At 33.4% G+C, this 23,618-nt stretch overlaps 1 protein-coding gene across 1 annotated transcript in view; it reads right to left on the minus strand.

Moving 5' to 3' along the window:
• Positions 1-23,618, minus strand: part of GMEB2 (glucocorticoid modulatory element binding protein 2) — a 57,377-nt gene that overhangs the window by 22,179 nt on the left and 11,580 nt on the right. Inside the window, exons 3-6 of the mRNA XM_051976778.1 lie at positions 16,742-16,839; positions 15,127-15,254; positions 9,699-9,802; positions 5,292-5,449 (exon numbers count right to left, since the gene is read on the minus strand). Of these exons, the coding sequence (XP_051832738.1) occupies positions 5,292-5,449; positions 9,699-9,802; positions 15,127-15,254; positions 16,742-16,839 (488 nt within the window). The remainder of the gene's footprint in view (positions 1-5,291; positions 5,450-9,698; positions 9,803-15,126; positions 15,255-16,741; positions 16,840-23,618) is intronic.

Genomic DNA, 23,618 nt, shown 5'->3' on the forward strand with positions numbered 1-23,618 from the left:
CTCTATTATTTACTCTCTAATTTATAACATCTTTTCCATAAATATCAATAACATGATAGAATGTCAATATTTTTCTGGCTGAATCTGTTCTATTTAGCACTGTGTAGGCTCATCCTAAGAGAAGTCATTTCTTATTATCATACAGGACTATAATAGTCATTTTTAATTTCATTGACTTTTTTTCATATTTCTATACTTCTAAATTTAAAAATTGAAGACTTTGTATGTTGCTAGGAGAAATATCAATGGTTAATCAGTAGTCAATCTTACATCTAAGAAAAGTAGCACAGTATAATGGAAAGAAACACTGGACTACAAATCAAGAGACCTAAATTCTAGTCCCAGATTTGTTAGAAAAAATCTGTGAGATCACAGGCCAATCAACTAACCTCATTGGTCAAAGGTTTCTTATCAGTAAGGTAAGGCAGTTGTATTAGAACAGATCTAATCTAATTTATATCTCTCAAGGCCTAGATTCAAGGCACTGTTAAGCAATGAGAATAAAATAAAAAATAAAATAGCCTCAAGCTTACATACTAAATGACCTAGAAAGTCTCTTTTGAATCTAAATTTCTGATTCAATGTAAAAACAACATATAAAATATATTAATCCAAGTGCCACCTTATTTAATACTGGAGAATTTTACTACAAATGCTGATATGCCATTCAACATTCTAGACCTGATTTATCACAATTTCTTCAAATCCTATGACTTAAGAGTAGCTATTCCAAATACCTTTTCTTCTCTCGTTAAAGCCTTCCAAAATAGTTATCCTTCCCACTTCCTTTAGAGAACTCTCATAATTTTTTGAGAATACAGAGGTCCTTCACTTGGAATTTCCTCTTCTTCTTTTCAAGACCCCTTAATTGCATTTCCATTCTCTCTTCCTCTACTTTTGCCCTAGGTTCTATTTCTTCCAGCAGGTTACATGCTGCTCCTTCCACTGCTTCCATCCTTCTACCCTCATCCCAAATTGATTCTTTCCCCTCCTCCTTCCTTCCCAGTTCCTTCACTTTGGGCTCAAATTATGCTCAGCTTTCCCCCATTCTTAAAAAAACCTTCATTTGATGCTACCATTTATTCAAGCTCTGTCATTAAATCACAGCCATTAGATTCACTGCTTCTACTCCCTCTCATTTGCTTCTTAGCCCCTCACAATCTGACTTCCAATAACATCATTCATCTAAAACTTCTCTCTCCCAATAATCGTTTAGCTGCCAGATCCTCTGGCATTTTTTTAATCCTCTTCCCATTTGATCTCTATGAAGTATGTGACACTATTGACTACCTTCCTCTCATCAATACTCTTCTACTTCTCTCTTGGTTTTCTTCATATTTAGACGGCTATTCCTTCTTAGTCTCTTTTGCCCGATCATCATCTACAGCACTCTTGATTACTATGGGACTACTATTCTATACCTTTTTTCTTGATAATCTTATCAGTTTTCTTGTAAGTTCATTTATCATTTCTACAAAGACAACTCAAATACCACACACACACACACACACACACACACACACACCCTCTCTCAATCCATCCAACTTTAACTTCTCTCTCTTGGGCTCTAGTTCCAAATCATTAATGGCTAACTGGACAATTTCAACTGAAAGGCTTGAAGGCATCTTAAATTCAACAGGTTTTTTTGCTATTTGCTGAGGCAATTGGGGTTAAGTGACTTGCCCAGAGTCACACAGCTAGGATGTGTTAAGTGCCTGAGACCAGAATTGAACTCAGATTCTCCTGACTTCAAGTCTGGTGCTTCATCCATTGTGCCACCTAGCTGCCCCCTCACACTCTACATATTTCAAACTGAATTCATTATCTTTCTCCTAAAACTCTTCTCTTCTGAACTTCCTGATTTTACCTAAGAGTACCACTGTCCTTCCTATTGCCCAGATTCACAGCTTAATCTCTCCATGTTCTTCCACTGTTGCCAAGGATAATCTAGTCTATTTCATATCTATCTCCTTCTTATACACATGGAAAGCCTCCTACTTCAGTCCTTCTTACTTGGTGTATTGCAATAGCCTCCTAATTGGTTTCCTTGCCTCAGTTCTCATCCATCTCTAATTCAACAGTCACACAAATGAAAAAGTATTTCTAAATTAACTGTATCATTACTCTGGTCAAAAAGCTCTAGAGCAGTGGTTCTCAAAGTGTGATGCAGTGAATCCTAGAGGGTCTCTGAAATCCTTTCAAAGGATCTAAAAATTCAAAATTAGTTTTTTTTTTCTATTTATGATAAATATCTATTATGTAACCCATATAAACAAAAACTCTTTGGACATATTCTCAATAGTTGTTAATACCATAAAAATACTGAGAAAAAGAGTTTGAGAACCATTGCTCTAGATAGAGGCTGGCTCTGTTTTATCGCTAACTCTTCTGTTTGGAATTTAAAGCTCTTTTCTTCCTGATTCCAGCCTACCTTTCCAGAATTATTACATATTGCTTTCCTTTACCTAGTCCACATGCCAGTCCAAATGATCTCTTTGTTGTTGTTCCTCCCATATAATACTCAATTTTCCAACCCAATGCCTTTACATCAGTCCTCTACCACACATAGAATGCATTTCCTCTTCACTTACATCTATCAGAATGCCATTTCCTACAAGAGCCCTTTCCTGATACTGTTAACTATTTGTTCTCTCCCAAAAGTACTTTTTGTGTTTTCTATTTGTGTCTTATTGTACACAAGTTGTTTCCACCAATTGAATTCAAGACCCTTGAGGGCAAGGACTATTTTAGTCTTTGTATGTTTCGTGCCTAGCGCTGTACAAGGCCCATAAGAAGAATCTAATGTTTGCTGAATGAATAAAAACTAGGGACAGTGGAAAGGGCAGAGGATTTAAAAATTATTTGAAAGTTCAAATTCCAGTTACTCCGATTCTTCTCTGTATCTTGGACCTTGGCCAAGTCACTCAGTCTCTTTGACACTTATTTTACCCATCTGTAAAATGAGGGAGCTGTTCAACTCTTCTTGTTCAAGAAGAATTCTATAGTCTCTTTTCGGTCTTAATTTGATTCTACAAAATGGAGGTTTTGACAAGGTACTTTGCTAAATTATTTGAGTATATCTCAATTTGGCCATCCTGGATTTTCTCCAGAATTTCCAATCAAATCTACCACTTACACACAGTATTTTTAAAACTGTACGTACTCTAGCCTTAACTATATAAAATAATTTAATTTAAAAAACTATTAATGATTGGTAGCTTAATTTTTTTTCTCTAGACAAGACTAACAAATTTTTATGAGCATTTTCCACATTACATTGATAATGTACAATTTAGCAAAGAACATAAATAATATAAAGAATGATGAGTTAATATTCTCTGATAAGCATATATTCTTGCTTGTCAACAACCTGATTTATTTTAGGCCTGGATTAATTTTTAATTTGTTTCAGATACTAGGGTCTATGAACTGATAATAATTCTAAATTAGTTTAAGTACTCATATTATAAGTTACTTAGAAAAGAAAAATCTCCAAGCCCTCAAGGAGCTGTATTACAAAATTTTCTTATTTTATACATAATGGATATTGGTTACAGCCATTATAAGACCCCTTAATTATTTCAAAAGTAATTTGGGTTAATGTCCCTAATTTGGACTTTTATTTGGTTAGTTTGCACTGACTAGGAAAGATCAAAAATATAAGAGTTATTTTTAACATAACATGAAGCATATTTATTTCAGTGTTGTAGCAAGTATAGAACTGGGATCTGTGATATTAGTGCAACAAAAGCATTTTTCTAGTAATCAGAAAACAACTAATTAACTGACTGTATTTAAGTCATTTTAAATATTCCTAATTTCAGTGTCTTCCTCTGTAAAATTAGGATCGTTAAGTTACGCTTATCCTTTACATGCCTAATTCTATTTCCAATTATATACCTCAATATTGATAAACCATCTATTGGCATTAGGTTGCTTTTTTCAGAAATTGGGATAAATTTCTGAAAATCCATGCATGGGCTCTGAACCAATCATATGATCAAAACCACTGATTTGTGAGACTAGGAAAATCTTTGTAACAAGTTTCTCTGACAAGAGACCCATTTCCAAGCTTTATAAGGAACTGAATCAAATTTGTAATAGCCATTTCCCAACTGGATATGAATAGGTAAGGAAAAAATTCAAGCTATGAAGAGTCATATGATCTGAAATCACTGATAATCAGAAAAATACAAATTAAGGTAACTCTGAGATATTGGCAAAGTTGACAAAAAAAGGAGAACGATTTGCAAGACTTGAGGAAAAATGTTTTTAGCAAATAAAGCTAAATAACCTTTACATAGCTCTAATTCACTATCAACACATTTTAATTAGCACTTAGTGAAAGTCCACTCTACTCTCATAAAATGCAAAAGAAGTATCAATGACCACATATCTAACTTGCCTAAAGCTTTTAAGTCTTACCAGGGTTTCTTGGGCACGACTTTTAAATGAGATACTGTATATCACACATTCTGCATAAGAAGGAACATGCAAACTTTTAAAGTTAGTGTCAGATAAAATGGATCTACAACTCTCAAAATTCTTCCCTCAATACTAAAAGGCATGAATGTACAATAATTAAAGAACTATCAAGAAAAGAACTACTGCTTTAGGACTAGTTACTAGTTCCAAAAAAAAACCTCTTTCAAATGAAGTTCTTCTTCAGTAACAATTGAGAAAATATTAATTTTAATTAATAAGAATTGAAAACCCAACTCAGCCCACTGAAATATTATTAATTAAATTTAGGATTTAATCATGGCTTTCAAAAAAAACCCACACCCATGAGATAGAATTCTAAGGATTACTTAATTCTATCAGATGAAAATGGCAATTCAATTAAGGCAAAATAGTGAAAAAAGTTATGATTTATTAATCATTTGTTCAAACTTCATATGCTGATAGAAAATATGAAGTAGTAAAGTTACTGTATAATATTCTTAATAAAAACAAAGATAAACAGAAAGAAGCCAACACAGTTGAGACAAAGAGGACTTCTTGTAATTTTTAGTAGGCAGTCTCACTTGTTCATCTCTCCTTTTGCAACAGAAGCCACTGAAAGGAAGAGTTTGCTATACTCAGATCTTATTTACCTGAACTGCCTAAATAAGCTTATTCTGGGCAGTGATTATTCTGTTATACTTAATTGACAAATAAATTTAGAGAAGGAAACAGCATAAATATGGAACAAAATATAATATGAAACAATCTTGTATTTGGAATATAGTCACATAGAATAAAGCCATATTTATATAGCTCAGTCAGTAATGGGCACAAAGAAAACATACCATCTGCAGAAGCAGGAGTGATAGGGATGTATTCTGTTGAAGTCTGACTACTTAAAGCCACTCTGGCACCAGACAAGTCGATTTTAGTGCTGCGGCAGGTGTTGGAACAGACCTTGTCATGTTGATAAAAGTCCAGCTCTCCAGAATCCATGATCTTCCTGTGGCAAAGGATTATATATACTCACAAGTTGATCATCAAAAACCAAAGGGACACTGAAGTAAAAAGTTACAATTGTCCCAATTAAAACAAACTATTTATCTTTCTACTTAATCATCTTTTATTCCTTCTTAACTTGGAAAAAGGAACTTCAGCAATGACTTTATGGCAACTAAGAACATGTTGAAACTTCTGCTAAGCAGCCCCTACAAGGTTTGAGTCCCTCATGCTAAAGGATCACAGAATCTTTTCTTTGATAATCTAGTTAAATCCCCTCATTTTAAAGATGAAGAAAACTGAGGTCCACAGAAGTTAAATGACTTACCTATGGATAGAAAGGTATAGGTGGCAGAGCTAGAATTAGAAGCCAGGTCCTCTGACTCAAAATACAGCACTCTTTCCACTAAACTAAAAAGCCAAACAGAAAAGTCACAGTAGCTATCCCAGTTAGCAATAGCTTCAACTTACTAATTCATCAAAAGATATTTACATTATTATCAAAAATCTCTTAAATTCTATAAAATCAAGAGGAAATATTATATGGAGAAAACAGCACTGGGCTAGGAATCAGGAGACCTAGGTTCTAGTCCTGGCTTGCCACTCACTGGTTCCTTAAACTTTCCTGGGCTTCCATTTCGTTATTTATAAGAGTAGCATACAAGGAAAGCTTTTTCTAAGATTCCCCCCTCTATCCCTAAATCCCCATGACAGTGATTTCTCAGAAACATATTACTGAAACTGCATAAATTATCAATTTGACCAAGATTCTCATTCTCTTTCTGCATGGGAAAAGTAAAAAAGCTAATGGAAAACAAGAGTAGAGAAATCAGAAGAAAGAAGTAGCTAACTAAGGTTCCTCAACAAACTACAAATGCTTACCAAATCCCTGCACTGCAACTAGGTTCTGCAGAGTATTAGGCTTTACAATGAAAAGATAAGATTATCCTTTTTTATGTTTTTGCTTGAAAATCCAAATGCCCTATTACATATTTGTAAAGCCAATGAAGACAGAAAAATAATGGTGTTTGATTCATAATGTATTATTATCCAATTCTTGATTGAGCAAAAATGACTCAGATAGTGGTAAGAAGTAATTTTGAAGAATGTTTGTGGAAACTAGAAGGAAAGGAATAGTATTTAAGAATTATGGTTATTAGTGCAAATCCCAAAAGGATATGTGAAGAAAATTACTGTCTAACAAAAGGAACTGTTAGAGAATCCCCCCTCCAGAAGCTAACTAGACAATCCCCAGGCCATTTTCTCATGTCATTTTAGAAGCAAAATTCAAACCAAAAAAAAAAAAAAAAGGTTGGGGGAAGAAGGAATAAGCAACAAAGTCTAAGATATTGGAACATAAGAGCTTGTATAATTTATGCTAATTAAACCCTAAGAAATAAATGTGCTAATTAAATCCTAAATGTCAGAAAGCCTACTACAGATAACCCTCTGCCTTGAACTCTGGTCAATGGAGACAACCTAGCAGATCATTTTCATCTCTGGATTCCTTAACACTTATTATTGTTAGATATATAGTATCAGCTGTATATATTTTTTAAACTTCCTATATGAATGAGGATTCTCTAGTTCCTCCTTATAGCAATACTACTCAAGCAGAGATTATTCAAAAATGAGATGAAAAAATATCAGAAAAACCAGTTTGAAAATATATAAAAGTGTTATACAAACATAAAGTGTTACTGAAAGGAGGAAAAAAAAACAAGTTATACTTTAAGAGAAAAACTAAGATATAAAGTTCAGAAGGGGGTCAGGCTTAATTTTGAAGCTTATTTATTTGTAAATCTATATCTAAAATCTGTTTGCCAATGACAGGCACAGATGGATTGATCATTTTGCTACTGAGATTCTACCAAAAGGTTCCATTTTTTCAAACAGAAATTTATTCTGCTAGAGAAATAGTTTCTTCCTCAGAAAGTAAGTTCTGACAAACCAGAAAATAAGAATGGGATAACAAAAGTGATAAGCTTTTCTGCCTTAGGACAAATTTGAAAAGAAGTTATCACTGCTAAAACAGCCAGGCAGAGATTTGGCCAAAAATTAAATAGACTGGAAGGAATATAACATTCAATTTTACTTGATAATAAAAAACCTTTCTAGAAATATCAGCTGAAAGGTATTATGTTTTTACATTCAACCCGAGTGTCCCATTCCTTCTTAAGAATATTGAGGACAGTGTGTTAAACATTCTAGGACTGACTGTGCAACTAGGGAACTCTGGGTACTTAAGCAGATTGTAAATTATCAAAGAAAAGTAAAGAGGGCTCATTTCAAAGTATAGACCAGTAATTCTAAAAGTATGGTCGAGGGACCTCTAGGGGTCATCAAGATCCCTTCAGAAGATTCAAAGGTTTTAATTTTTAACATGGTAAATATTAATAGATTAAAAATCACATAAAAAAACCTCTCTGGAGATCCTCAAAATTTTTTTAAGAGCATAAAAGGATCCTAAGATCAAAAAGATCCTAAGATCAAAAGGATTGAGAACCACTAGTTTTGACAGACACAGATATACTCAAAAGGTAATGGAAAAATATATCCAGGAGACCACTAATGAAAGAAGATGAAGAAAGTTGCCATTATACAAAGTGGGCAACTTGAAATTATATCTGTAAACTGGAAAGTACTTAAAAGGACCTTAAGGACTATATAAGGTAGTAGTATTATATGCCTAAAAATGTCAACAAATATACTTCTAAAACTATTAATAATAAACATTTTAATTGACAAATCCCTATATAACCCCAGAACAATTCCAGAACCTGTTACAGATTCTGTAATGTAAAACACTTTGCAAACATTAAAGCACTATATCAGCTATTCTTACTAAACAAAGGAAACATTAAGAGGAAGTCTAAATTAATTCAACTTTTCATCTTACTAAAATTTGTTCAAAAGAATGGGTTCAGCCAAAATGAAAAGGGGGGAGGATAGAGAGAGAGAAAGAAAGGGAAAAGAGAAGAGAGAGAGGTGAGAGAAGGCAGAGAGTGGAAAGAGAAGGAAGAAAGAAAAAAAAGTTTTTGAGAGCCGTATTCTAAACATTTCAAGCAAGATGTTTATGGAAGAATTGTTGATCAGAATAAGTTTCACTTACACTCCCTGTAGGAGGACAATATGAAAAACAAGAGTCTTAAGAGCTTTGCCACTAATTTTGGAATGACCTGCCAGAAAAAGGATAAACATAGAAAAGAGCCACAAATGCCTGGCTGATGAATAAGAAGTAAGAAATTATTATTAAGCACTCTTTTCTTTTGGCAAATATTATTTCATTGATCCTCACAACAATTCTACAGTTGAAGATATTGAAGCAGATAGATGTTAAATAACTTGCCCAGGGTAAACTAGTAAATGACTAAGTCTACATTTGAACTCAGTTTTTCCTGACTCCAGCTCTATCTGCTAAGCCACCTAGCTATTTTAAGGAGGTAGTTAGATGAAAACATGGAACTGAAAGCCAGGTGAAATAAAAAATTTTATCAAGTTGCTTTAAATTTCTTGTCATGCTAAGACAAGAAGGAGCTAGGAAATTATTTGTACAGTAAAGTATCGGCTTTCTAAACATAACAGAGAAAAGAAAAACTGAAATGTCTATAAATAAAATGGGCTCTCTCAAACTCTAAAGTAGAGAGTTCTCTTTTCCTCATCTTCCTTCTGTCCTTATTTAACTAGGGAATTAGTCTCACTCATTATCTCCAATTCTCCAAATCTTCTGTGATGGGTCCTCCTGCTAAGTCATTACCTGTCCTTAAATCAACTGCAGAGGACAAGCAGCCTCATGCCAAAGATCAAGGCCAATTCCAGAATAGTTGAGGATTTTAAACTACTAATTTTTAACATTCTGTGCAGTAAAAATTACCCGCTACTAAAATTTTGTTTGTTTGGCCTTTTTTAAATGGAGAGAGACTTTTCAGTTCCTATCACAAAAAACTTATGAATATTGATAGCTTATCCTTAAAGGGCTTACCCAGATGCAAATGAGCAAAGAGAGAAGGAAAGCTTAGGCCCTAGCAATTGAGCTGCTTACTTTGGGTATTTCTGATAGTAATCATAATGACATATATAGATGATTACTTTGGGTATTTCTGATAATAATCATAATGTCATATATGGATGATTAAAGTTGCAATGTCTTATCAGTTCAACTTATGGCTCAGAACTTGTTGTTCAGCCTGAGATTCTCCCTATCAGAGGGAGGCTAGATTGTCATCCAGGTGTTTGCTACCAAATAGGCTGACCTGAGCATGATCCCATTCATGCGGATTGCTCTTTTCCAGTCCTTCAGAGTTGACTTGCCAGCCAAGTGGACAAACTCCTTAGGGCTGATCACATGCTCATCATACTGAAGAAGAAAGAAAAACAAAACAATCAGTAGCTACGTGTAAAATTCTGACTATATTATATTAGCAAAAATCTACAGAGTATTCAAAGATTACCAGAAATTTATTCACTCATTACATTCACCACCTTTGTGCTTCTTAAATGCAAAGTACAATGCTAGATACTTGAGGAGATACAAAGAAAATTAAGAAGTAATCCTTGCCCTCATGAGGCTTACAATCTGTGTGTGACACACAAATGTGTTTATTATTGAATAAAGCTATAATAATTGGGAAAAAAAATTTAAAAAGAATAAGACAGATAGATACAAAGAATTATGCAAGAATATAGGAAATTTAGGATCATTTTCTATATTAGCAATCTTGTAGTAATAGTAATAACAATCTTCCAGTAGTAAGTAATCTTTACTGCATAGAATGTTGGAAGTTATTTGATCAGATAAAATCTTTGGTTCTATCGAGATTTGGCATGGTTTTAGGGATAAACTTGATTATTCAAAAAATCTAAAGTTGATGGAAACAAATGACTGGCTAACAGGAAAGGGGCTAACAGGAAGGGGGTTAAGAGCAGAAGATTTTCATGGAAATGAAAGGTAGCAGAGACTAAAGAAAGCATCTGACCTTGGAAATTAGGAAGAACTAGGTTCAAATCTTGTCTCTCCTACTTAATTAGTTGACTAACCTTAAGCAAGTCATTAAACCTCTTTAAACTAAGGCAGCTAAAATTATACTATTTTATATGGATTAGAATCTGCCTTAGTGGAGGGAATTGTCACACCAACAAAATCCCAAATCCTTAAAGTACTAATGCACTCCAACTTTGGAAATTTGGAGGAGATTTACTAGAGACCCTGACATGTAATCTGAATCTTGAAAGATAAGAATTCTTTCAAAGGGTATAGAAATGATGACAGAGGTAACTCCAGGCATAAGAAAATACTGGCTATATAAATAAGAGATTTCATGTAATCTAGTTTGCATGAAGAACAATATAGACGTGAGCTATGGACGATAAAATTAGAAAGATCGTGTCACATCATTCAGTGAAAAGAATAAGCTGCTATAGAAATGCTTTCACTCATTTTGTTTCTATATGTCCTGATTTAATCTATAAATGTCTCTGGAATAATCTGGCTTAGTTGGATTTCATGCCCAGCTTTCTGGGGACTTGTTTTCCTTTTATTGTTTTTCACTGTTGTATAGCATTGCTCAAAATGTTCCATCTTTCTCAATGTTTTACAATTGAGCTTGTATTCTAAACTGTTGTTACCTTGGCTACCATGCTTCTCCACTTGGCAAGGAAATTGTTTGCTGGCTAAGGCAGTTTCTAGATTCTTTTGGTCTCCTAGTTAAAGTTTAAGAAAAGGGAATAATCACACTCAAGTCTTTACTTTTGTCTATTTCCCATTTTTAAAGGTAATATCTCACCTAAATGAGTTATTATAATAACAGCATTCAGTTTCTCATCTTTTTTATCATAATTTAATATTTCTGCCTTTTAAAACAATCTATATATAGATGTCTATAGGTGTGTTAAAATATAACTAGCTTAACTTTTTGTGATGTTAGTAAGAAACTAGTCATAATATAAATCTTTTTGAGTAAGATATAAGCTTTTGGCTTCATTCCTTATCCTGAATTATATTTTCCCAACATAACTTTTATACTTCTGTTTACTCACCTTCACACTGTACTAATCGAAGCACAGGTTAATATGGTTTAGTGGAACCTGGCTTGTTCCTTGTAGAATTTCTCTACTTTTTCATCCACTGCAATAGAGCTACAACTATGTTCATGGCAGGGTAGTGCCCTTACCTATTTTCATCATGAATGCTGCAAATATAAAATAGCTAAGTGTTCTTTGAAGAAGTTTTTCTTGTTACTATTGAGTGAACAATAAAATGAATATGGCTAACTTCTTTAATTGCCTTTCAAGAAGAGTTTGTGAAGCTATCCTTCCATTTAGCTTGGAACTTCCTCTTGTGAACTGGTTTCACTTGTATTGAAACTGATCTTACAAACATAATTTAGGGGCATATCAATTCACTAAAGCTCAGGAATGACCAAAAAAATTAAGAAACATCCATTGTCCCTTTGCCACTATGAATATGGAAGAAAGCTACAAAGGATTAAGAGCCATTTTGGATTTTTACTTGTTTCATTATTTGCCTTGGTCAAATAAATCATCATTTAGTGACCAATCAAAAGTTACTATACTTAGATTGGTACTGGGTTTATAGATAAACGTTTTAAGACCTATATTTTACATCATTCCAGTTTGGTATGACCTGCCACAACTTGCACTCTGCTGGTATAGCCTTAGGGGGAAAAAAAAAAATTAGGGCTTCTTCCACAACATAAGAGGCATTAAAGAAAAATTCTAGGAATATCTTTACATAAAGAAGATTCATCTGGCAATAATGTGAAAGACAGATGGCATGGGGGGCGGGGGGGGAGGGGAATAAGTAGATATCAGCAGGAAGACTATCAAGGAAGCTTTTGTGGTAAAGCAGGCAATAAGGCCCATATTAGGATAATATTGGCAAGAACAGAAAAGCAAAGTGCTGAAACTGACTGAAATGGTGGAATTAAAGGCAATTGGTAACTAACTGGCTACAGATGATGAGGGGAGAGGAAAGAATCAAAGATAACAGACTTTGAATGTAGATGAATTCACAAACGGCAGTGCCATTGACAGACACAAAGAAGTAAGGATGAAGAGTCAGTAAGTTTTATTTTGGGTATATCAAGCTGTAAGTGCTACCAGCACATGAGGGTGGAGATATGCATCTGGAGTTCAGGATAAAAATTTGGGAGTCATCCCCACAAAGATGAGAACTGAAGCTGTGAGAGTAAATGAAAATGTTGAGAGGATAGAACTCTGGGAAGCCACGAATTTAAGGAGTTGGGAAGAAGACTCAAAGAAGGAGCCACAGAAAATATCTAAGAACATTAAAAGAGAGACAGAGAGAGAGACAGAGAGAGAGAGAGAGAGAGAGAGAGAGAGAAATGAAATCTACATTTGTATCCATATAGGATTATAAATACCTTGAGAGTTAGTGGTATATCTGAATATCTAGATATAGTCACTACCCTCAAGGGATTTATTATCTAATACCAAATCTTAAAAGTCTAAATATATATAATATGGAAGACTAGAAAAATAAACAAACAGAATCAGATTCCTCTGGACTACATGTTGATTTAGAAAACCACAAGTTTATATTATTGATATTGTAATGTATTTTTATTTGTTTTGTTAAACATTTCCTAATTACATTTTAATCTGGTTTGGTACTTGGGTTTTTTGCAAGCTAATTTTGATATCTGGTAGAAAAAACAAAAATAAAATTCATAAATACTTATTAAATATTACTTATACAAAAGGAAGGGTTAAGTCGAATGAAATAGTTTGATATAGTTTATGAGGTATGTTTGATTAGTAAAAGAAGGTTTCCTAAAGGAGATAGAATATATGTTATTAAAAAAACAAACAAAAAAACCCAGGGCAATATGGCATGGCAATCTAGTTTAAACACAAGGCAATTTAGATAAAACATTAGATGTAGCAAAAAGGATAAAGGATGATGTAGAGGTTGATCTGATTACAACAGTAGGAAGCAGCTATAAGTAGAGTAAGACAAGTTTATGGAGTGTCCTGGAAATATGAAAGATAAATCAATGCTTGCTAGATCTATAAGGTAAGCCTCAAGAAATCTAAAAGTGGTTATGTACAACTGATAGATTGTCTTGTCTTCATTACATAAATTGGACTTAAATAGGGAGAAAAACGCTAAAGAATCCAAAATATTCAGAATATAAACAAAAAGACTTTCCCTCTAACAAAAGACTTTATAATTACAATTATTAAAGCTAAATATAAAATATTTACAATTATAAGATATATTAAATATAAAAACAACTGTTAAGATTAAATAGTCAAACCAAAGTGTTATTTACTTAAAAAAGTAAAAAACTGAGGATGAGTTACTGGGTCTTGGCAGAGACAGAAAAAAAAGAATTCTCTGATATTAGTTTTGCTTATTAAGAACTATGCTTCAGGGAGGAAGACTGGACAATTTCCTAACAGAATTTGAATAAAGAACCATTTGTAGAAAAGTATCTAGCTTTCCACCTCTCATCTTTAATTGTATTTTCTTATTATTTTCTTAGAATAGTCTTTTATAAAACATCTAATGCCTTTAAAGATTATTTTCTTAGAATACTCTTCTATATAAAATTCCTATTTCAAAATTGGATTTTTTTTTCTTAAAAAGCTTTACAATCTTAAATGTGATAAACCTCTCCATAGGCTCCATAAAAATAACTGTATATATATAAATACTCTAAGTATATGAATATACTCTGCACACAGTAATCATTTAATATTTGCTGAATTCCTAAGAATAGTGAATGATCATAAATGAAGGAAACTTTACAGTCTTAAATGTGGTAAACCTCTCCACACGCTCCATAAAAATAACTGTGTATATATGAATATCATGAATATTATGAATATATTCTGCACACAGTAGTCACAGTAGTAATTTAATATTTGAGAAACCAAGAAGTTTTCACTAACGGAATAGTGAAAGATCATAAGTAAAGGAATAAGAAATCTCATACTTAATGACATCTCATTGTTGACAAGTAGCCTAGTAAATAGTTTTCTTTGTAGGTACAATTCCAATTAAAAATTTTCTTCAGAGAATTGAATCAACAAAATGGTAAATGTTACTTTTCTTTTAACTAGTGAGTAAATGGAGAAGATACTTAAAGTCTACGTATACAAAGGGCTTGAAATGTCTAACAACTTTTAATATAAAATTTCCACTTATAACTTCCTCTTGTACTCTTTCAAAATGTAGACCTTATATACACCTATATTTATATACATATTGTCTCTCCCTTCCCTATGGCTACCTTTAAAATCTAAGTTATTTGAGGGCAAGAAACTTTTGCCCTTTTTTTTGAATGCTATGCAATTAACAATTCCTGGCCCATAGTAAACACTTAGTAAATTCTTGTTGATTTAATCATCTAGACATCATAGAGCAATCCTACTATTATCACTGGAGTGGAATATGCATTTTCTAATCCCTAGAACCTATTAGTCCACAGGAAGAGTTTAATTCCTATTGCAGAAGGAAGTTACACTTTAATCTTCTTTAATTTTTCAACTGAAAGTCTAGTTGTAACTCAGGATTGTATGCAACTTCTGGTTTACTCTCAGAAATATATTATCATCACTAGTCTTCCCACTCAAAAATAAGGTCTATCATCTTTCAGTCTCATTCAATCCCAGAAGAATGTTATATATCCTCACCTGAACACATTTCACATTAATGCCAGGACATACAAACTTCCTCCATATCAAGTTGGCTTTACTATCTCCACAGGTGATGGGATAAACAATCTCAGTCTCCAAACTCTCCTCCTCTTCAGCCATCTTCACTTCTCACAAAGTATACAGATAGGAAGAAGGAAATGAAAGAAAATCAATTACAATCTCTCAGTACCATTTTCTGCAAATGCAGAAAGCACAACTAATTATCTACAGACTAAAAGAATTAATTATAGGCAATTCCTGAGATAGGACACTTAGTTTACAAGTATCTATTATACTCTGGGGAGGAAAAAAAAAAGACAAGGGTAAAGGACTCCCTTTTGCTGCTACTTACAGATGTGTTCTCACCATCCTGAATTCCAGTTTGGCAATCCAAAAATCTTCTCCCATAGAAATAATGCCTAAAAGTGGTGGTAGTGTTCTCAGGCTAGCCCATCAGTTTCTATGTCAATTCAATTTAACAAACATGTTCTGGACCTTAGGGACAAAAAGGTAAAACCTGCCCTACAAATCTACATAGGAATAAGACACATATTTAGATAACTATTAAAAAAAAAAATCCACATGTAAAAATTGCCTAATCCCATAAGAGAGGTCACTAACAGAATGGAAGGAGAAATATGAATAAGAGATGATTACTTTATAGCTAGAAGGTATCTGGAAAGATTCTATGGATGTAGTGTTATCCAAACTGAGCTGTAAAGGAAAAGAAAAATTTCACATTTGGAAGAAGTATATTCCAGCAATGGAAGGCAGCATGTGATAAAGCACAGAAGAAGAAATCATAGAATGAGATTAGAGAAAGGCAAGTAGTCTGATTTTGCTAGCATTTAGTCAATGATATAACTTAAAATTATAGTTTAGCTATAACGTGGGCTTCAATATGGATTATTGATAGATGGAACCCATCTATCACCTAAAATACTTTTTCTATGTGAAATTGTGATCTAATTTCCAATCAATTAATTTACAAATCAACTTTTGGGTTGCTTATAAAAACTTCATAGATATTCATGAAATGCCCCAAATTTAGTAAAGTCGAAAGTCCAGAAGCTGAAGAATTCCTTTAGAAGGTAAAATAAAGTTTTATTTAAAACAATTATACTGAAATTTTCTTATACTGTTTTCAATGATTATGGGATTTTTCATTTTATGGAAAGAAAAATATTAAAATTGTCATAAAAACATCTACTAACATTTTCTGTAAATAATTTTTGATTGTGAGGTATCAACACAATCCTAACAATCCTGATAAATTATTCAAATGAACAAACAATAAAAGATTGAAACAGAAGAGGGCAGCAAAGTGCTGTGATAAGCTCTCTATCAGTTAAAATAATAGTAAAGATATACTCATAGACTCAGATTTTTAAAGCTGGAATAATATTATAGAAATAATCTTTTAAAAAAATTACTACTGTAATGGAAGTTAAAAAGAAAATTTATTTAAAATAACAGCCTCTTCCAAAAATAAAACAAGTCTTCTAAGTTAGGATAATGTCCAATTATTGATAAATGGCAAACAGTTCTTTAAAATATTATGATGTAGAATAATGGGAATAAATTATGAAAAAATGCTTTGCATGTTTCCTACCTAATACTGCTTCCTTCAGCTGTGAAGAAGCTGTGAAAGCAGCTGCAGCTGCAGCTGCTGCATTTTCTGTTTCCATATTGTCTTCTGTAAGGTCTCCCCTAAAAAGCAATTAAAATTTAAATCATTAGCATGCATATAAAAACTACTGAACTTTAGCAGACAATCTAATCTGAGCAGTTATTTCTCTAGAACAGAGTTCAAAGCTTCCCTTTGAAGTGACTTTCATTATTCAGTATATTTTCTATATATTTAGTTATTTTCAAGCTGTCTCCTCCACTAGAATTCAAACTACAGGCAGATCTATACTGTAGCCCTTCTTTTTTGTCCCTTGTAGCACAGTCCCTAGCACTTATTAAGTGCATACATGTTGGCAGACTGATTTATCTTGTTAATTAAATGTTTAGTCAAGACCATTTTCTCTTTTAACATGATATGTCCCATGTTGAACTGATAATAAATACATTTTTGGTTTCTGCTCTTTGACAAAGAAATAAGTAGAAACCAGAGAATGCTGAAAGGGATATTAGGAATTATTTCATCCTCAATTTTACAGATAATCAATTTTAATATTCTTTTGTTTTCAGTCACATAACTACTGTCCTTATTTAGCATCCCAAAGAAGGCATGCCCAGGACATTGCTTTATACTTAGATAAAATAGATCTCTAAAGTCCTTTAAAAAAAAAAAAATTCCTGAAAATTAAGAAGCATTATTATGACTAGATAGCACAATGGGGTGCTGGGCCTGGAGTCAAGAAGATTCATTCATCTTCCTGAGCTCAAATTTGGCCTCAGACACTTACTAGCTGTGTGACTCTAGGCAAGTGACTTCACCCTGTTTTGCCTCAGTTTCCTCATCAGTAAAATGAGCTGGAGAAGAAAATGGCAAACCATTCTAGTATCTGCCAAGAAAATCCCAAATGGGATTAAGAGTCAGACACAACTGGAAACAATAAACATACAAGAAAAAATATGAACAATGACATTTAATCCATTCATTAAAATAAATTAATCACAGTTCTGGAGCTAATTTCCTAAATAACTTGGTGTTTCCTGATCTTTATCTTTAATTTTCTTTTTTGAATATCTGTTCAAGTTACTATAGAACCAAATTTCCTTTCTAGTCAGCATGCAGAGTCTGTAATTTAAGGTTTACCAGACTCAATCTTTGTTCAAAGAAAGTGAAGCCCTGGAAGGATAACAGCTTTCACATTGTCAACATAGCATCATCATCATAAAAACAACTAGTAAAAACTTGAAGATACTCAAACACTTATTTCATTGGAATGTTCTGTTTCTGTCTACCATTGCTCAGTCATAAGCATCATCACTTGAGCTAGGTTGTTTGGAACATGATTCAATTAATAAGTATTGAGTTAATCAATAAGCATTTATTAAGCACTTACTATTTGTTCAGGCACCATGCTTTGACTGTTTACTACATATTAAGCACAGTGCTAAATGCTAGAAACAATCACAAAAATGAAATATTTTATACCCGCAGGAGTTAATTGCATTGTAATGTGGAATTCTATGAGGTAGAAATGAGGAAGAACAAACCAAGCATGGGGAAACAGCCTGTTCAAAAGCATAGAGGTAGAAGAGATAAATTTGGCAAAAATATAAAAGTACATAATATTAATGAGAAAAGGCGACATTAGGAAGGCCCCAGTATGGGCCAGTTAACTTCATTCTATTTCACAGTTTAAGGACTGTGTCACCAATAAATGACATAAATACTATCTTATCAGTTTCACCAAAAAAAAAACCCTCTCTCAGAGTCAATACAAATCCACACAAGCTTATGGAAAAGATTTCAGAGTATGTTACTAGGCACATCACTTGTTCAACCTCAGAAATAAGCTATGCCAGAAACTGAAAGTTACAAAGATAAATAAGATATTCTTACTGAATACCCTCAAGAATGAGTGTAAACTGTAATAAGGCACTTTGGAGTATGGGGTTAGGGATGGGAGGTAGAGATAAGATATGTACACATAAACATATTGGGTATCCCAAAGTCTTAGTGCAGTTGAAGCTACTGGAACACCCTTTATAATACAAAAGAGAATACGGTTACTATATAAGGAGTACAAAAGCCTCAGGTATTTTCTTTATCTTCCTCAGGCATGCTGTCTATCCCCAAGGTGTCTGTTGATACCATGTGTTTCCATATTTTCATATATACATTTATAATAGTCAGGCTAGAAATAGAGCATACATACTTTAGAACAGTCTGTCTTTGGCTGACATTCAGAAGGAAGCTACCACAGACTGAGTTCAAACCCTCTTGTGACTAATAACAATTCTTGTTAATATAGTGTTTTAAGATTCAAGGAGCAATTTTCTCATGAATCTGCAAGATAGGCATTTTCTCCCAAAAAATCCTAAGATCCCTTCTGCAGAGCAAAATGGGCACAAAGACTACTTTAAAGATTATGTATAGTAATGTCTTGCTTAAGATTGTTCTCTCCATCCTAAGGGCCATCAGCAATCTCTTCCAGTCAAAGACCTAAATTAATTGCTATGGTAACACCCTTCTGTGCCAGAGAGTTCTGTACTAAAAAGAGATAATCACTTTCCAAAATTTCAAAGTTTTGTTCTACTTTAAACCAGGCTAGAAATTAGAGTTTATTAAAAATGCAAACTTGGAATCTGTTCATTAATACTCAGGACTTATTATATTAATATGATTATTCATTATTTGATTCAAGAATAAGGCCATGAGGTGACATTACAAAATTATCTCCCTAGGAGTTTCTTCTGCAATCTCACTCAATAACAAGTGTTTGGGAATAAGTATGTCTGGAATCTGAAAGAAGAGAATCTGACAACAAGCATTTGTTAAGCACCTACTATGTGTTAGGCATACCAGACCCTGAAGTCAGGAAGACCAGAATATAGGTTCTGTAGTAGATTCATATATGACCTCTGGACAGGTCATTTCACTTTGTGGTGGCTCTAACTCTTTAAGACTAAGTTGAAGAGCAGCTATTTATATGCTTTGATAAAAGTTCCTCACTAGGAGCTACTTATTTGTTCAGTAGTGTCCTACTCTTCTTTGCCGGTTTTCTTTTTTTTTTTCTTTTAATGTATTCTGTATTTTATTTCTCCTCAATTACATGTAAAAAACAATTTTTAACACTTGTTTTAAAAATTGTGAGTATCAAATTTTCTTCTTCACTTCCCGCCCCCTCAATGAGAAAGCAAAAAATTTAATAAAGGTTATGTAATTACAGTCATGAAAAATATATTTCCATATTAGTCATGTTGTAAAAGAAAATACTGGCCAAACTCCTCCTTCTCCCCCACCCCACCCTTCTATTCCCCCACCAAAAAAAAGAAAAAAAGAAAAAAGAAATTAAAAAATATGCTTCAATTTGTAGTCAGACTCCATCAATTATTGTAGGGATGGTAGAGCATTTTTCACTGTAAGTCATTTGGGGTTTTCTTGGCAAAGATAATGGAGCAGTTTGCCATTTCCTTCTTGAGTTTAAACAGGGTTCAGTTGCTTACCCAGGGTCACATAACTAGCGTCTAGGTCAGAATATGAACTCAGGAAGATAAGGAGTAGGACTCTATCCATTGCACCACCTAGCTGTTCTTATACAGATGAAATTATAGGCTATTAAAAAAAAAAAAAAAAAAGTACCAGGCACATCCCTACTAGCTACTAGGAATACAAAGACACAAGTGCAACAATCCTTGCACTTAAGAAGCTTACTTTCTACTGGAAATATATACATTTATAATTACATAAGGTATAAATAAAAAATAAACACAATAAACACATGGTAGTTTAGGGAGTTGGGAGACAGCAGAATCATTAGATTAGGAAAGGTTCTTTCTAAAAGATGGGAAACTTGACATTGAAAATCCCACATATGTGCCTCTACATGTGTTCATGTTACTTCAAGGTGGCCAGTTTGTGAAGCAAATTAATATGTAAGACCAGAAAAGTAGATTGGGGATGGGCGATGAAAGGCTTTAAATGCCTAAATATCAAACAAATTGACTCTAAAAGCAATAGGAGCAGCATACTGGAGTTTATTGAGTGGGGAAATGAAATGACCAATTGCACTTAGAAATAGAGGATTTATTCAAATGGGAAGAGATCTGAGGCAAGAGGTCAGTATAATAATTCAGGTAAGAGGTAACAGAAGCCTGAACTAAGATGAAGGCTATTTAAGTGGAGAAGGGGTAAAAGAAACTGTAGAGGTAAAAAACATCCAGATTTATGAATACACTGGATAAGTGAAGTAAAAGAGAATAAGGCATTAACAAAAGTGCCAAAATGGTGAACCTGTAGGGCTAGAAAGATTGTAGCACCCTTAATAAAAATAGGGAAGCTAGAAAGAGGGATGGCTTTAAAGGGAAAATTAAAACAAATGTTAAGTTCAGTTTTGCATATACTGAACTGAAAATGTCCTCAGGACATCTAACTTGAGATGGCTAACAGATAATTAGTGATGTATGACTGGAACTCAAGAGAAAGATTAAGGTTAGATATATGCAAACTGGAATCACCTGCATAGATATGATCATTAAAACAATGGAAGCTGATGCAGTTCACCAAGTAAAAAAGTAGGACAGAGCCCAAGGGTATAAGCACTATGATATGAATGATGATCTAATAAAGAAGACTGAGAAAAAGATCAAATAGGAAAGAACCAAAAGAGAATATAGTCACAAAAACCCAGAGAAGATAAAGTATCCAAGATGAGGTGTTCATCTAAGCCAAATGCTACAAAAGAGGTCAAGAAGACTAAGAACTGGGAAAAGACCATCAGATTTGAAAATTAAATGGTCAATAAAAACACTGAACAAGAGTTCATTCAGTTGAATGAGGTAAGAAGCCAGACTGTGGAAATCAGTCAGCAAGCATTTATTAAACACTTACTATACTGTGCTAAAAGCTAGGATATGAAAAATAAGGCAAAAATATGGTCATTCCCCTCAAGGATTTTATATTCTAATGTGGGAAGGATAACATTCAAACAATTATGAACATATGAGCTCTGTAGAATATAAAATAAAAAGTAATCTCAAATGGAAGACACAAGCAGTAGGGAGGAAGAGCCTCTTTAAAAGGAATAAAGAAATCAATGAGGAAAAAAAAAAAAGGGGGGGGGGGGAATAAAATAGGCTGGACTTAAAGTTAGGAAGACCTGAGCTCAAATCTCACTTCAAATATCTACCAGTTATGTGACCCTGCACAGGTCAGGTGAGCTATGTGTGCCTCAGTTTCCACTCTAAAAATAAGGAAATGAAAAAAAAATTAAAAAATAAAAATAAAAATAAGGAAATGGAACACAACAGACTAAAGCCACTTACCATCTAAATCTAAGACAGATGAGTCAGAAGACCCAGACTTTACACCCCATTTTGGTGCTTTACCTCTTTTAGTGTCAATTTCCTCATCTATAAAAGAGGTTTGCATTTTGCACTTTTTATAAATGCTTTCTAAACTTTTAGCCACATGAAATGTTATTCTGATGAAACCAGATAGCAAAAACAAAGCAAAACAAATTAAAAAAAAAAAACAACTCAGGAAGTTTTAACCTTCACCTCAAAGCAAGTTGGGTGCTGTTTATTTCCAGGGTCAACCAATGTAAAAATCATCATACTTTAAAGTGAAGGTAGCAATGTGAATCTTTCTCAGAACTTTATTTAGGTGACTTAACTTTTTAAAAAATTTCTATTAGTAGAGTCTACAAAGCATTTCACAAGGAAAATTCCTCTTAATCCTCATTACCCCCTAGTAAAGTAAATTGGGTAGCTATGATTTTACAGAGGAAAGAATTGAAGTTCAGGAAGGTCAAGGTCTCAAAGTGACAGAGCTAATTAAGTCCAAAATCCTCTCAAGTTTATCCAATGCCCTTTCTGTTGTTCCTATTAAGAAACATGAAACTTCATTGATTTAGTTATAACTTTTCTTCAGAGGCAATTTTTTAAGTGTAAGTGAATAAGATAGTTGATAGAACAATGTGGAAACTGGATAGCATGGGTTGAAAGAGAATCAGATTTAGAGTCTGAGGATCCAAGTTTAAATTCCAACTCTTCCAACTACTAACTGTTTCATCTTACACAAATCACTTAAATTCTCTGGGCCTCTATTTATTCATTTGTAAAATGAAATGCTAAATTTGACAATTTCCCAAGTGTCCTACCAGCTATAAAATATAATATTTTTTGACACATTCCATCAAGTCAGTTTATGGAGGATGGCTTTTATGTGCAAATTGATCACTGCTGCAATACTTCAAACTAACCACAGCTAAAGAGAGCCTAATTCACTAAAACTTACATTTCATATTTTTCTTGAAAAGCTTCCAGTCATTTTTATACAAACCAAGGAGTAAAGAAGCCTTAGAAATCCTAAACTTTGAATCAAAGGTTGGTATATAATGCTGAGCTGGAGAAGTGCTATGAAATGTTCCTTTTAATAGATGTTCAAGAAGACATTTAAAACCAAGAATAGCAGTATAGCATTCCCCTTCCTCTCTTTTTCAGATATGGAACAGACTAACTGTCCATTCAAGTAAGAGAAAATAGGAAGGAAAAAAAGTCACATAAAATGTGTTTCACCCTCCAACAGTACATTATTTCCACGCAAAAGAAATCAACCAGATGCCAAGAAAAAACAATGGAGAGGAGAAAAGAACTACTAGAATGTCATTAATGGGAAAATCTTCCCCAGAAAAACATCCAACACCCAACAAAAGAGAAAATCCAGTGCTCACAAAGGAATTGATTTGCTGATGTTCTTTCAAAACAAATGTCAAACTCAATCAAACCTCTAGGGTGGGGTTGGATAAAAAGAAAATCCCAACAGAAAGAGAAAAAAGTAGACAAAAAAATAGAGTCCATTTTGGGAC

Source organism: Antechinus flavipes, chromosome 2 (assembly GCF_016432865.1).
Source record: "Antechinus flavipes isolate AdamAnt ecotype Samford, QLD, Australia chromosome 2, AdamAnt_v2, whole genome shotgun sequence".
Lineage (NCBI taxonomy): Eukaryota > Metazoa > Chordata > Mammalia > Dasyuromorphia > Dasyuridae > Antechinus > Antechinus flavipes.